The 15700-nt window shown below is 47.8% G+C and overlaps 1 protein-coding gene across 10 annotated transcripts in view; it reads right to left on the bottom strand.

Annotated features, from left to right (window-relative positions):
• The window catches only part of TANGO2 (transport and golgi organization 2 homolog), a 169579-nt gene that overhangs the window by 44258 nt on the left and 109621 nt on the right, over positions 1-15700 (bottom strand). For 8 of the 10 annotated variants that reach the window (XM_069100853.1, XM_069100849.1, XM_069100851.1 and 5 more), the window contains 2 exons: positions 8474-8593; positions 6550-6664 (listed from right to left, as the gene is read on the bottom strand). In XM_069100853.1, the coding sequence (XP_068956954.1) occupies positions 6550-6664; positions 8474-8593 (235 nt within the window). The remainder of the gene's footprint in view (positions 1-6549; positions 6665-8473; positions 8594-15700) is intronic. The other 2 variants (XM_069100857.1, XM_069100850.1) reach the window with 1 other exon arrangement.

The raw sequence follows: 15700 nt of genomic DNA, 5'->3' as shown, positions 1-15700 counted from the left end.
GTGTGTGTGTGTGTGTGTGTGTGTGTGTGTGTGTGTGTGTGTGTGTGTGTGTAGAGGGGGACATGGAGGGAAAGGGCCTTGTAGTTCTGCTATGGACATATGTATGCCCTCTGTGGGCAATTCACAACCATTTTACTCTGAATTTGTGCCCATTCTTCCTTGTGCCAATTTATAAGAGAATGCATTGCACCCCTGGTTTAAGGGGAGAATATCCTGTACCTACTTTCCAACTACGGTATCTTAGTAAATGCCTTTGCTTTAAATGAATTGCATCTATTGTTATGGGGAAACTCACCAATGAGAACTGATAAGTTTATGGGGTAGAGAAGCACAGGGTGGGTACCCTTGAACCTAGGAGTATCAGTTACCTTCTGGGAACCCAACCTAAGAGGACAAGTTGAGAGAGTAATAGAGAAGGAAGAAATAGGGATAAAACTAGTTCCTACCTCTAGTTTCTGCTATAGAAATGTCAACTACTCTTTCTTTTATCATTCTAGTCATCATCATAGAATTTCTGATTTCTAGGGGTGAACACAGCAGCTCAACTGCTCTCTTACTGAAATCTTTCATTAAGATCATTGGCCCTAGGGGTGGCCAGGTGGCTCAGCAAGTAAGAGCACCGGCCCCAGAGTCGGGATGACCTGGGATCGAATCTGGGCTCTGATACTCAGCAGCCACCAAGAAACACCTGGCCATGTAACCTTGAGCAAGTTACTTAACCCCAATTGCTTAAAAAAAATCATTGGCCCAATGGAGTACATTAGCAGACACTTTCTCCAAGACCATTCTAGACTTTCCAAATGCTTCAGAGAAGCCTGCCCTGAGAAACACAATTTGTTCATGACAACATACACATCTCAAAGTTGTGAACTCAGATGACTAGAAGGATGGTGGTCCCTCCAACAGAAACAGAAGAGTTTGGAGAATACAGAAGTGGTTGGAGATGATTACTGAGTTCTGTTCATGATGAATTTAAGCCACTTTGAGGACATCTAGCATTTGGTGATGTGAGACTAGAGCTTAGCAGGGAGACAAGGGCTCTCTCTGTACAGATCTCAGAGTCATGTGCATAGAGACAAAAATGGAATCCACTGGAGATGATGAGATGAACAGGTAAGAACAGAGAAGGGACAAGGGCTAGAGCCCTGGGTTAGTGTAAGATGTGGCTAATGAACCAGGAAAGGAAACAGAAGGAATAGTTGGAAAGGTGTTACTGCCCTTCATTCTCAAAGAGGACTAATTGACGCCACTATGTCAGCTCAAGCATGACTGGCGACGATGGTTAAGGATGCCATGGACAACCTTGATGTCTAACTAAGCTCTAAGCACTTCACAGCACCTGCTTCAGCTGCCTTTGTGCCTGTTGGAAAAAGCCGTTCCCATTCCAGCCAGGGAAGTCTTCATATGATTGGGCAGATACCGCCCACCCCCCCCCTTTCCCTGCAACTCACTGAAGGGATTGAGGCCCCCTGGTTACCCTCAAACTGGTTTAGGCTGTCTGCCAAGATGGTTTTACTGCTGTGTTTTGTTTTGTTTTGAGGGGAGAGGCGTGGCAATCAATGTTAAGTGACTTGCCCAAGGTCACACAGCTAATATGTGTCAAGTGTCTAAAGCTGGATTTCAACTCAGGTCCTCCTGACTTTGGGGCCGGTGCTCTATTCACTGCACCGCCTAGCTGCCCCTACTGTTCCGCTTTTTACTACAGCTTTTTGGAGCTACAGGTGAGAGTTGAGTGACAGGTGCACACCCAAGATGGATGAGCAGCCCTGAAAAGGGCTCAGCAGCCCTCCCACAGAGGGATGTCTCCCTTGACACCTGTAGACCCCAGTCAGACAGGCAGGAGAACCAAGAGTGAGCAGTGTCCAAAGCTCAGGAAGATGGGGTGGTTAGCAGCATTAAAGCCTGAAGAAAGGTCCAGGCCAGTTCTCTCCCATTTATCCTGTATACACCATAGAGGTATTTGCATGAAGCCCTGAGCTCCTTGAGAGCAGGGCCTGGTTTGCTTTGTTGCTGTGTTTTTCCCCTCTCTCCTTGTGTTCCCAGCATTTAGCACAGTGTATGGAATAAGTAGGTCCTTAATAAATACTTGGTGACTTGACTTGAAGGAGAATAAAGTTGCAGAAAAGGTAAATGCATTTAGCAATTAAGAGATCATTGGTTGCCTTGGAGAAAGCAATTTCATCTGAATGGTGAGATCAGACACCGGATTACAAGTGCTGAAAAAATAAGTGGGAGGAGAGGAAGTGAAGGTAATCGATGTTTTAAAAAAGGAGCTTGCTTTTGAAAGGAAGAAGGGCTAAAACAAGACAGCTCAAAAGAATGACGGGCCAAGGAGAGGGTTTTGAAGAGTGGAGAAGACCTTGGCATGCCTGCAGGCAGCAGGGAAGGGCCAGGATGGACACCAGAGGGGAAGAAGAACAAGTGGCGTAAAGTCTTGCACACAATAGGCAGTCAATCAACCTTGAATTGGATCGAGTTTTTCCATTTTACTGAGGAGGAAAAGGAGGTGCAGAAAGGTGCAAGCAAGTCACAGAACTGGAATTCTTCCCTAGTTCCCTGGCTCTGGATGAACCCAGCACTCTTCCCACTGAATTCCATAATAATTACCGAGGCTTAGTCGATGCTTGACTGCTCCCTGGCTCGCTGGCGGGCTGCCCTTTGTTTCTTCTCCCAGCCTTCCCCCTGCACTGGAGGGCTTCCAGGAGAGGGTCAATGATGTTGGGTGTTGGATTGTGTGTGGGGACAGAGGGTCTTTGTTGAGACATGTCAGCCCAGGAGGTCTCCTAAATCCCTTGCAACTCTGAGATGTCTAAGGAGTAGCTTGATGGTGCAGTGGATAGAGCATTGGCCATGGAGTCAGGAAGACTCATCCTCCCAAGTTCAAATCTGACCTCAGACACTTACCAGTAGTATGGCCTTGGGTAAGTCACAACCCTGTTTGCCTCAGTTTCCTCATCTGTAAAATAAGCTGGAGAAGGAAACGGCAAACCACCCCAATGTCTTTGCCAAGAAAACCCCAAATGGGGTCATGAAGAATTGGACATGACGGAATAACAACAAAGCTCATCCAAGGGTAAATTTCAGCCTTTAGGTAAAATGTTTCTAAGCCCTGCATTGATGGGGCCTGCATTAAAGAGATCTTATTGCCCAAGCTATAACTAGCAATTTTTTGTGTGCTGGCAAGTACCACAAACCCTCTGTTTGTGTGGGTGTGGGGGAAGGGCAGGAGATGCCCCAGTCTGCCATGGGGCAGCTTCCCATTTAAACTAGTTATCCTGGCCAACAAGATGTGCTAAGGTCTCTGGGTACCACACTGCTAAAGGTCTGCAAGGGTAAGTTATGTCCTCTAACTACGGTACCTGTGGGGCAAAGCCCTGATCACTCCACACTGGTTATAATTACATCCTGCAACTGGTGAATTCTCTAGAATTGTCCATGCAAACACATAGAGCAATGGCCAGGTTACTCCTTGGCTCGAGCACCTTTTAGATGGGATTGCTGCAGTTCTAATGACGTGCCATCACGTGTGTCTGATGGGAGCTGATGGGCCTGCCCTTTAGCTGTTCACTGAGACAGGAGCTCTAAAACAATTTCAGGTCTGGTGTGTTCTAAAGCATGATCAGAGGGGATACCAGCTGCTAGCAACTCAAACCTTCCTTTGATCCGAGCCAGGCCTCATTTGGTCTCTTTGATGTATAATTTTACATCCTTAAATTGTTCCCTATCCATCAGAGACTCCAAATTTTGCTGCCGTCCTAAGCTGAACCATTCTTAATCTTCACTCCCTTGGCTCTCCCTGCTCCCCTGACCTGGCGACCACTGTGATGAGACTTCACCCTCCTTTTTTCACTCACCAAGGAAGAGTTCCATTAATTCCTTCAATTGCCATCGCCCCCACTCTCCCTTGATCTTCTTCCTTTCATCTCCTTTGCTCTTGGAATCTGAAAGCTGTCACAGTTGTATAATCTCCTGCCCTGCCTCCCGGTCTGTAGGTCCCAGGAGCCCCTCCCCAAAGCCAGCTGCCACCTTTGTTGTTTAATTAGCCTTGTCTTCAGATGCTCCATGAACAATCACTGCCATTTACAAGACGACGCTGTTTTCCCCTGGTCACCTCTTCTATCTGAGGATGCCAGGGTTTTAGCCAGTAAACAGAGTGCCAGCACTGGCACAACGCTTGCAGATATCACAGGGTATATCTCTCCCTTTAGGGATGGAGATGCGACCAAGGGAAATGACCTGAGCATTCACTGAACCAGCCAAGGAGAGAACCTTGTTCTCCTCAGTTCAAAACTTTCCAGTTCATCCCATTTCTCTCAGTGCTCAGGCCTTACATCCCTGCTGTCCTTGCCTAGCTCTGTGGGATGTGATGCATGGACAGAGTGCCAGGCCTGGGGTCAGGAAGCCCCACTTCATGCCCTGCCTCAGACAATTCCCAGCTGTAGGACCCTGGGCAAGTCTCCTGATCTCTTTGGGCCTCCATAGCCTCCGAACTCCGTGACCTTGAAAGTCTTTTCCAGTTTCCCAGAAACTCTTGGCCATCATCTCCCAAGCTGTAGCCAAGTTGTCGTTGGTTTCAGTGGGGTGAGCTCTAGTCACTGCAATTCCTCATTCCTGAGCCATCCATAGCATTCAAGTGACCTTATTACAATGACTGTCTCCTAGACCTTCTTTATGTCCCCCACATTTTCATAGCTAAGATCCTGGGCAGGCCATCTAATCCAGTCTTATCTGTAGGCAGCCAGGAGCCTGGAGAAAAAAGTGGCCTTTGGGTCAGAAGATTTTGTATTAAGCCCTGGAGAAGTCATGGAACCACTGTGAATCTGTTTCCTCCCTGTGAAATATGGAAGAGAATCTTTGTGCCTCTGACTGGTAAAGCCACTGTTATGAGGAGGGATTTGGAGACTGAACCCTGACAGGAACTCAGGATCAGTCACTCAATCAAAAAACATTTATTAATCTACAGGGACTTCAAGAGGCCTGGGGGACACAAAGACCCCAAGGAAGTCGTCTGGGTCTTGAAGGAGCTACTTCTCTATAGGGAGAAGACAACCTGAACACACAGGAAGAAGTTTATGCAAAAGGTAGGATGGACACAGGTTGTGATAGGCCCTGATGCCCCCGGAAGCCTGTATCTGAGTGTGAGGGAGGGAGAGGCAGCCCGGTCAGCCCTGGCCTCTGAGGCTACACTCTGGCAGCTGTGTGGAAGATGGGTGGGGTAGAGGGCAGGGGGAGCTTGAGGCAGGAACGCAACTTAGGAGAGGAGTACAGTGGGGAAGACTGAAGGATGATGCTCAGGCTGCACACTTGGGTGACTGGCTGGGGCCCTACCTGGGAGGAAAAGATAATGGGTTCTGTTGAGATGCCTGTGGGACATGCAGCTCAAAATGTCTAAGAAGCAGCTGGTGATGCAGAGCTGGAGCCCAGGAGAGAGAACTAGGATCTGGGAATTATCTTAGGAGAGATAACCATGGACTGTGCTAACGAGGAGGTCACTGAGAGAGAGAAGAGGGGCCAGGACAGAACACGCCTCCTTACAGCTATGGGCAGATCTCTTCCTTCTTGCTGGAGCTGGCTCCTGGACCGAGCTCCCAGGAGTGCTGCCAGACTGCCATGGAAGGAGGGCTTTGTGATGTGGAAAGGCCTGACCATGGCTGTGGGGGGGCCCAGAGGCAGGATCAGCTTCAGGCTCAGGATGCTGGCCTCACTTCTCCTTGCAGCCTCAGGGATGATGCTGAGGGCACCTGAACCTCTCTTGGACTTCTCCGTTTCTGTGAGTGACCGCCCTCTCAGGCTGTAAGCTGAAGGAGGCTGGGGTCATCAGGGGCTGTGCGTGCTCTGGAAGACACCGGTTAGCGCCTGCTTCAGCCAGCGTTTTACTTGTGCTGACTTGATGTTTCCTCTTCAGTCTTATGGCTCCCCTGGCACCCCAGAAATCGATGAAGGTGAAGCAGTAATTGAAGAGAGGATCAAGAAAAGCTCTTGAGGATGTTAATTGGAAAAGAAGTCAGACTTTAAGGCGCAAACAGAAAAACTAAAGATCCTTTCAGAAAGAGAACTGGGAAGGGCCAGAGTGGAGCTGGCTGGGGGAAGAGGGGAGAGAGAGCTGGATCACAGCCAGAGGGGAGAACCAGGAGGCCGGGAGAATGTGTGCTGGCCCTCCGGCACCTGAAGGCCTGTCCTTGTCCCTTGGCCCTGGAGCAGCAGGAGAAGTTTGCAAAGAGCAAATTTAAGTGACACAAATCTCTTCCTATCAATGAGCACTTTTCTGTGGGGATCTTGTGTAAGCAATTCCTGGTCAGGTGTGGGGTCCCTGGGCACACAGAGATCATGGGGTTGTCCTGGTCAGGTGTGGGGTCCCTGGGCATGCAGAGATCGTGGGGTTTCCTTTTCTGCTTGGTCTAAGTGCCCTTTCCTTGGATATTTTGGCTGAGCAGGGAGAGCAGAGAGTGGAGGCCGAGGGCGGCCCTGTCCCCAAGGGCCACCCTGCTGCCACCTCCCTTCGCCAATCTTCCCCTGTCCATTGCTGAGCCTGCCCATGTCCAAACTTACCTTAAGTCCGCAGCTATCAGGTTGAACCCATTATACAGGTGTGCTTCTGAGGAGATCTTCTTCAGGTAGGAGAAGCTGTCCACATCAGTGGTTAGGAAGTGGGTTACAAGCTCCCCTAAAGGGAAAGGAAGAACAAGATGAAGCAGCAGGAGCCTGAGACACCCCTGCCCTCCCAATCAGCCAGATGAAGCAGGCAGAGCTGGGACACAGGGAGTGAGGGGCTGTCGGGACCCAAGATCCAGGGAAAGACCTTAGAAGCTCATTGAGTTCATCTGCCTCACACACGAAGCAAAGTGGGAGCCCAGGAGGCACCCAAGATACTTCCAAGGGACAGGATGACCATTTGAATGGTAGCAGAGTGAGGAACTTACATTCATCAAGTTCTGGAGACTTTCTAAAGAGCTCTGGCATCTGCCTCTTCTCTGATTCTCACAACAACCCCAGGACATTGGCAGGGAAAGGATAATTATACCCATTTTGTAGATGAGGACACAGGTCGAGAGGCCTAACTTGCCAGGGTTCTCCACTGACTAAGTGACAGTCAGGTCTCACAAGCTGGCCCTGAGGCCCAGTTGGCCTTCAGCACATAACCCAGGACTCCTAAGGAGGGGACCAAGAAATAGTTTTCCTAGAAGAAAAGCAGCTGCCAAAAGGCAGGCCCTGAGGTCTGAGGCCTTGGCTACTCTGATTCAGAAAAGGATGAGGAAATTCTTGAGGGAATGGAGCGTCACTTCTCCCCTCCCTTCCCTTCTTAGCTTGGGCATTCCTTCATTCTGCCTTCGAGATTATGAGTAGAGACTATCAAATATACTCACTAAGAGTGCATAGTGCCAAATGTCCTCGAAATGCTTGTAAGGATTCTCAAAGGGCTCCAAGGCCTTTAGAGAAGAGCTGGTACAGATACCGGGACATTGTCAGGAGCTGTTTGGGAGAGCTGGCATGAGGCCTGAGCCCCCACACAGGTACTGCATGGGCATTCCAGATGGGGTCTTTAGAGATGCCAGAGAGGAGGAAGGGGCCTGAGGCACAAGGGCTGCAGACATGAAAACCTGACCTGTAATTGTGCTGGAAGTGACATATCCCTGCAGGGTCAGTGCAGTGAGCAGTGGGACAGTATGGGGGCGCAGGCTGCAAGGAGTGGGGTGGTCACAGTCTCTCTTGAAACAATTCAAGGAACCTATGAGTGATGTCATTAACAGCTGGCCTTGGTCTAGCCAATGGCTTTGGCTGCTCCCAAGCTCCTACCCACAGCATGGATCTATATGGGAAGTGAGAAGTTATGGAGCTTCGTAGCAGATACATTCTAGTATCCTTTTGCTGATTTTAGAGTGGACAGAGCACTGGGCCTTGAGTCAGGAAGACCTGAGTTCAAATCCAGCCTCCGGCATTTACTAGCTGCATGACCCTGGGCAAGTCATTTCAACTCACTGCCTCAGTTTCCTCCTCTGTAAACAAAAGGAGTGGGTTGGACTCAATGGCTTCCAAGGTATCTTCCAGTTCTGAATCTATGATCTTGTAAGCCTGTATTACTGAACTTTCTTCCTAGGTCCCCATCCTTGGAGCAGGGTGCTGCCAGGGACATGACCCTTCTATAGTTTGGGCTGACAAGAGTATGGAAAAGAGTTTGCTTTTGGAAGAGGAGGTGAAGCAGCACACAATATAATAGAAAAGGTGCTAGAGAGAATGGAGGTTCATGTCTTTGCTTTGACACATGCTGGGTGTGTGGCCTTGGGCCTCAGTTTCCCCATCTGGAAATGAGGATCTATCTAATAACACCTGCAGGATGCATTTCATGGGGAACAACGAGGTATAAAGCGGTTTGTAAACCTTAAAACGGCATTTTCAGGCCTGCTATTATTAGAAGTCTTTTAAAAAAACGTTTTTTAACAATACGCACTGCCATCCAGAGACCTTCCACTCGTACCTCTGCCTTTGGCGTCTTTATCGAGCTTTGGCTGCATGTAATTTGTCAGGGCTGCCAGCTTCCCTTTCTTACTGATTCCAAGCCACGACCCCCCTTCTTTACCTTCTTCCATATCGAGACCTGTGTCAAATGATAAGAGGGGTAAAAACATCAGCTCTAACAGGACACCATGAGGAGGGCTCTTCTGCCATGGCCACGGCTCTCCCTGGCTTGGACACTCTGACCTAAGACCCTGTCATTCTGCACATCGAATGCAGTGGGAGGAATGGGAAAGCTGTAACTCTGCCGCTGCCTTGCTGGCTTCCTGTGGGTGAACAGCAGCTGCAGGAGTTGGTGTGACAGGGAAGCCCCCTTAGCAGGGTCAGCTTTTTTCATTGGTAGAGTAATGGGATTGGCCTTGATGGTCTCCAAGGCCCCGGCTGCTCTCTCCAAGGTGACTGTGATTCTACAATCCGCCTCCCCTGCCTCCTTCACAAGGGAAGGGCCCCTAGGTGAGCACTACAGACAGGGGCGACAGCTGCCAGTGCTGCTCATGTTAGCAAACTCACTAGAGGTTCCATGCAATAAATGTGGGGAACAAAAATGACTCAAAATTTAAAAAATTAAAATGTGTTTTGTAAAAAGAACAAGACCAAGAGCCATCATCAAGACTACATGTGGTTTTAATTTAAGAAATGCTGAAGCCCCAAAGTATTGCTCCCGAGCCTGTGCATACAGTGGGTGCTTACTGGCTGCTGTCCTCTGTTCTTGAAGACGACCAAAAGGACTTCACTATGTTGGGGTCAAGGTCCAGTGTGTCTGCCTACCACAGGTCGGGCACAAAGAGTCCATGGGAACATGTGGAGTGGAGACATTTCTAAATTCATGCATCTCACGTTTCTTTCGAGCTACTGCAATTTTGCTTTGCTCACCATGCCTTCTTTGATGTGGGTGCACCATGCTGTGCCAGCATTTCCCCCAAACTTCCAAAGTTCCTCACAGAGACCTTGAGAGTGTCCTTGTATTGTGTCTTCTGACCTCCATGTGGGCACTCACTTGCCTTGTGTGAGTCTTAGTAAAATAGTCTTTTAGTGGCATTCAAACAATGTGGCCAGCACATTGGAGTTGGGCTTTCTGCAGCAAAGTTTGAATGTTTGGTAGTTTCACTGGAAAGAAAGGACCTCAATATCCAATACCTTATCCTGCCAGGTGATCTTTAGAATCTTCCTAAGACAATTCAAATGGGAGCGATTCAGTTTTCTGGCCTGGCACTGGTAGACTGTCCAGGTCTATCTGGACATCCCTGGAAAGTCCACTGCCAAGGTAAGTGCACTTATGCTTAATAAATGTTGAATGAATCAGGAACTAAAACATTTACTTCTCCGATGCTCAGCATTGTGGTTTCACTAATACGGGCCCTCTTACTGATACAGGTGGCAACCTCCCTGAGCTGGGCTGGGCCTCTGACAAGAGAGTCGCTGTCCAGTGCTGGGTCCCTCCTTCTGACCCCTGTAGATCTGGAGGAGTTGCCATGGCTGGTTCTCCTACACTGACAATTTCCCAAGATCTGTAAGCCCAGGGTCCATGCCAGGATGAGGTGTCAGAATAAGACTTTAATGGATGTATACCCTCTAATTAGACAGTGCTTAAGATCACAGAGCAGTACCACAAACTTTCAAGAGTGTAACATAAATAGGCCGCATGCTGTCTCTTGCTCCTTTACTTCTCAGCTATGATGACAAGGGCTGCAGAAGAGCTGTGTGTGTATGTCACAGGAATCCAGCCATCGTCTGCCTGCGAGATCACAGGACAAATGAAAGCTTTTCAGAGGCTTGGAGGGGCCTGGTGTCCTGGAGGTACTTTATTCCGAGGGAGGGTAATTTGGCAACGATGACTCAGAGTGGACGCCACAGGACCACGGATGGCCACCAGCAGATCTGCAGCTCAGTGAGGTGAGCTGATGATGGTCCAGCCGATCAGAGACACAGCCGTGAGAAGACGATACTCTAGCATTCTGCTCTTGCGCTGCACTGGGTGATGATGGACCTGATGAGTGAGTGTCTGAATTAATGAAGGCATGGATGAAGTTCCAAGTGCTGAACACAATATTCATCCTTCGTTTGAGGAAGACCCATGACATCATAGGGTGATATCTTAACTTGGGCATGAATTGGATTTAAGGGAGGCAGAGCTGCACAAAGTCCTCGGCCTCACTCTTTCTTCCAGTCATCGAAGTCCAACAGCAAGACAAGTCAGGACAGCTGGCAAGGGCCTGGGACGCAGGGAACCCTGGCATTTTCAATGCCTGACCAAGCTCTCGATGCTCCCCGGTGCTTGCTTCAGCTGCCTCCATGGCAGTTGGAACAAACTGCTTGCCCCCCCATCCCCCACAGGAGAAGTCTTCACACACTGGGGGCAGGCACCCCCACATCTGAGGTCTGTTAGTTGTCCTCTGCTTGGTTTAGATCGTCTGCCAGGACAGTTCCACCGAGGTGTGGCCACTGTGCATGCCACAGCTTCTTGGAGTCACAGGTGAGAGTTGGATGACAAGTGGACACCAGAGGTCGATGAGCAGTCCTGAAAAGGCTCTGCAGCCCTCACACCAGAGGAGCACCCGCACACCCAACATACGGAGACAATATAGGAATATTGGACAATAGGAAGCCATAACAGTGAGCTGCCCTACAGGCACGGTTACAAGAGGGAAGTCAGGAAGCAGAGCTCTGAAGGCTTTCCCCACAAGCAAGGAGGCCACATTTCCATTTGCTTCTTAGATTATGCTGAGTATCTACATTCCAGGTTAAAATGGGAATCTGTGGCAAGAAGAAGTTGGACGTGCAGAAGTTTGCTGAGCACTCATCTGGGCAGTAATGCTGTGATGACGGAGGGATGCCGGCTGCAAAGAGAAGCTCCCTAGGCCCCGCATCTCAGGCATGGCCTCAAGCCTGACGCTTGTCATCTCTCTCCCACCCCTCCTAACTCCCTCATTTTCTTTTTAAAAATAGATTTTTTTTGCTTTCTCTTACTTTCACATCACTAGATTTCCCTCCATAGCTTTCCTCTTTCCCCTCCCAGAGAGCCAACCCTTATAAATAACAAAAACTTTTTAAAAAAGAAAAAAATCCATAAAACCCATCAACTCATGCGCCATGATACGCAACACTCCATAGCTGCGGGCCTTCCCCCTTCACAACATTCAGCTCTGCTTGTTTTGTGGTGATTGTTTTCCTTTTACACTGTGTCTACTGTTCTCCTGGCTTCCCTTTGCATCAGTTCATTAAGTCTTTCCACACTTTTCTGTATCCTCATACTCGTCATTTCTTCTGGCAATAGTCTGTTACAGTCATGGCCCATGACTTGCTGACTCACCCCCCAATCAGTGGGCATCTGCTTTGGCTCGAGTTCTTTGCCGCCACAAAAAGCAGTGCTACAAACACTTTAGGCAGATGTAGTCTTTCTTTTTGTCGATGACTTGCTTGAGGTATAAGCCTAGTGCCAGAATTCTCTGGTTTGAAGGGTATGGGCATTTTAGTCATGTTATTTGCATAATTCCAAACTGCTTTCCAGAAAGGTTGTGCCAATTCACAATTCTAACACCTGTTCTTAGAGGTGTGAATTGGTGCAACTATTCTGGAAAGCAATTTGGAATAACGAAAATACATTCTACCTGTCCCGCCATTCTACCGTGGACTCTTCCTGTCTTCTGTCGTCTTTGCCAATTTTCTGAGGGGTTTTAAAAATGAGAATTTCTTTTATGATTTGTGCAATGGAATGTTCTTTCACATAGTTGTTAATAACTTAGGACTCTTCTTTTCAGAACTGTTTGCTCATCCCAACAGAGACTACTTCTCTGCCAGGAAATGGTTCTAACTTCATCATTTTCTTTGAGGACACAACTATCCTTCCAGTCTCCCAGAAACACAACCTTGGAGCCATCCTGGATTTTTCCTTCTCTCTCTCATACTCTATATCCAACAAACAATAGCAAGTTTGATTGGCTCTCCCTGATAATGTCTCTAGCATCCTTCTCTTCCCTTATCCCACCACCACTCTGGCTCAGGTCCTCGGTCCTCATTACCACTTACCTGGATCTATTGCCAATACCTTCTAATGTATCTGTTTTCCAGACTCTTCCTTCTCCAATTCATCCTTCACATAACTACTGAATTGATATTACAGAATCACAAATCTGAAGTTATCTCAGCAGCTACCCAGTGCAACCCATCCTTACAAAAGAGTCTCTACCAGAGCATGTTGGGAATTCTCTGAGTGATGACTTCCAGCATTTCAGATGGTCTGTTCCACTCATGGATAGTTTTCATTGTCAGGAATTCTCACTTTTCCTTGTTGTAACTTTCTTTCATTCCTGAAGGACAGACTGTAGGATCATATATTTCAAGTTGAAATGGACCCCAGAAGTCTTCTTGTTCAAACCACTGATGATCCCAATGAAGAGGCCGAGGCCTGGAGCAGTTAAATGACTTGGACATGGTCACACAAGCTAGCAGGAGGTAGTGATGGACCCCCACTGCACATCTGGCCACGTCACTTCTCTGCTCCAGAAGCTTCCTTTTGCCTCTCTGTCTGGCATTCGAAGCCCTTTCCTTTTGGCCTCAATGGTCTTTCTGGGCTTCTTCCACATTACTCTGCACAATGGAGCGGCCTCTGCACTGTTCCAATACACAACATTCCACACAGCCCACCTTCGAATCTTTGCCCAAGTTGTTCTGTATTCTTGGCATGCCCTCCCTTCTTACCTCTGCCCCTGCCATGAAGCCATTTCTTCCATCCCCTCTGATGCCAGTGCTCCCTCCCTCATCTGTATTTCTATGTCTCTCAACAGTTGGATCCCCTCCAATAGAAGGCAAGCTCCTTGAGGACAGGGGCTTTTTCTCATTTTGGTCCTTATCTTTCCAGTGAAGTAGATCCATATTCTGGTAGATTTAAAACTGAAGTGAATCCTCTCACAGCAAATACAACACAAGCTTATGGACAGCTGACTTCTTTCAGGCATTATTTGACATGAGATAACACTGTAAAGAAGGCAGACTTAATGGAATGTGCTCCTGCAACGCAGTCATGTGCAGTGTATGGAGAAAGGGCAGCAGACTCCTCATAACCGTGGAGGGATTCATGTGTCCAAAGAGGGTTTGTTTAAAGAGACGAAGTGGGTAAAGTTCACCAACATTTCTGTGATAGGGTGTTATTTTCACCCTTGGCGCTCAGTCTCCTTGTCTAGTATCCATCATAGAATTTCATAACAGGCTATAATCCTTTTCTTGACAACCACTGACAGCATTCTTGCCTTGACCTTGCATTCTTGACTCATCCAGGTCACTAGAGGAAGAGCTGATGGGTGATGGGTACCACTTTTCAGTGTCTAATGCCTGCCCATCAGAAGATGTGACACAAGGAACAAAGGCATTAGCATTGCAGGATAATCCTGTGGTCGAAGCTAACCAGTCACATACTCAGAGGATTCCATTATACCCCAATCACATTTAATGAGAAAAAGTCGAATTCATGAGCCAGAAAAGCTCCTGTTCTTCTTTCCAATTTCAAACAGAAAAAAGGATTTTAACGCCCTCTCCCTTAGCCTCACATCAAAGATCGATTTTAATGTTCTGCCACCTTGCTATGGGCGACCAGCTGATTAAAATTCAGATTTGGCTCATCCAAGAGCCACTTGAGTTGGCTTCAGAAGAGGAAGAAGCTGTTTGCCCCGCATCTGGCAGGGATTCAGAGATAGTCGAGACCTCAGAAATGAAGGGAGTTGGGGGGGTGTTGTGGCAGGGGGAGCTTCATCTCTGCATAGGGCTTCTTGCCAAGGGGAAGAACAGAGAGTAGGAACAAAAAGTCAGGCACTTCAAATAGCTCTGACTCTTTGACACTTAGCCTTTTCTCAACAGAAGAAAGGGGGTTGGGCAAGACTTACGCTTGTCTTTAAGCTAGCATCCAAAGTCCACTGGTCTGAGTCACCTGACGTGGGGGGAATGCACCACACTGGCTTAGATCAAGCGTCCATCCAGATCAGTCTTCCATGGCTGATAGTGATATATATGAGGGGAGTGAATGGGAGGAGTGCAGTTTCCCTTCCATGAATTCACCCTCAGAAATTAATCAACGTGCTCTGGACAAACCCAGGTTGTACTGTTAGAAATGTACTTAGTCTAGGAATAAGCAGTACTCGCTGGAGAGCCAGGAAGGTTTTCATCACCTTTATTTTACATTTGTTCTTTCTGAATAAATGGGTAGCCTCTTCAAAAGACTACAGAGCATCAGACCAGTGCAAGCTTCCATCAGGATTTCCTGCCTTGTTCCTACCTTCAGAACTGGGACTGGTCTAGGCTCTTCTGGGTTACAGTCTTTATATGACCTGCCCACTACACATCTACATAAGCTCCATGAGTCCCAGGATCCGATAATGAAGCTCTACTTCTGTTCAGGGTGTGTCAGCTAATATGTATGAGGTTAGTTAGGCATGCGTGTTAATGAAAAGTCCAAGACCATCCCTTGACCCTGGTGGGTCTGAGCTGACTTAGCCCAGGCCTCTTCCAAACTTACAGATTTCTCCCAGCTAGATGATTGGAGAAATCATCTGCCCTTCCTCCCCTCATCCTGATTTACACCTTCCTGCAGGTCCTGTGCAGCACCCAGGAATCTGTGGAAACCAAACTGCTGGCATTTCTCACAGTACCATAGGCTTACTGTCCATAAATCTGTCTACATTCTTCTTTAAACTGTAGGTCTATTTATATTTTCAAGACGTGAGGTGGCACAGTGTCAGTTCTAGAGTCGACAAGACCTGAGTTCAAATCTGGCCTCAGACACTTCCTAGCTTTGTGACCCTGGGCAAGTCACTTCATCCTGTTTGCCTCAGTTTCTACTTCTGTAAATGAAATGGAGAAAGAAATGCAAACCACTCCAGTATCTTTGCTAAGAAAACCCCCAAAGTGGTCATAGAATCGGACATGACTGAAAATGACCAAACAACTCTCTCTGTTTTACCCTGTACCACCAAGTCTACTATTTGCTACATAAACCAGTACTTTCTTTCATTTACCATAAAATTACCTTCTGCTTTGTTGAGAGGATTCAAATTTCAGACAGAGTTGGGCCAGACAACCTCAGTGTTCCCTTCTAAATCTGAATGTCTAGGACTTTATGAAATGAGAAGATGGATCCAAAAGCACTCTGGACACTGCTAACACACTAAAAGAATCCATTATCTTTCTCCCCAACTTGCTT

Source organism: Petaurus breviceps, unplaced genomic scaffold (assembly GCF_028583685.1).
Source record: "Petaurus breviceps papuanus isolate PSGF00001 unplaced genomic scaffold, PetGlider_PUasm1.0 428, whole genome shotgun sequence".
NCBI classification, from domain to species: domain Eukaryota; kingdom Metazoa; phylum Chordata; class Mammalia; order Diprotodontia; family Petauridae; genus Petaurus; species Petaurus breviceps.
The sequence above is the reverse complement of the archived record's forward strand: the minus strand, read 5'-3'. Positions and strand labels throughout refer to the sequence as shown.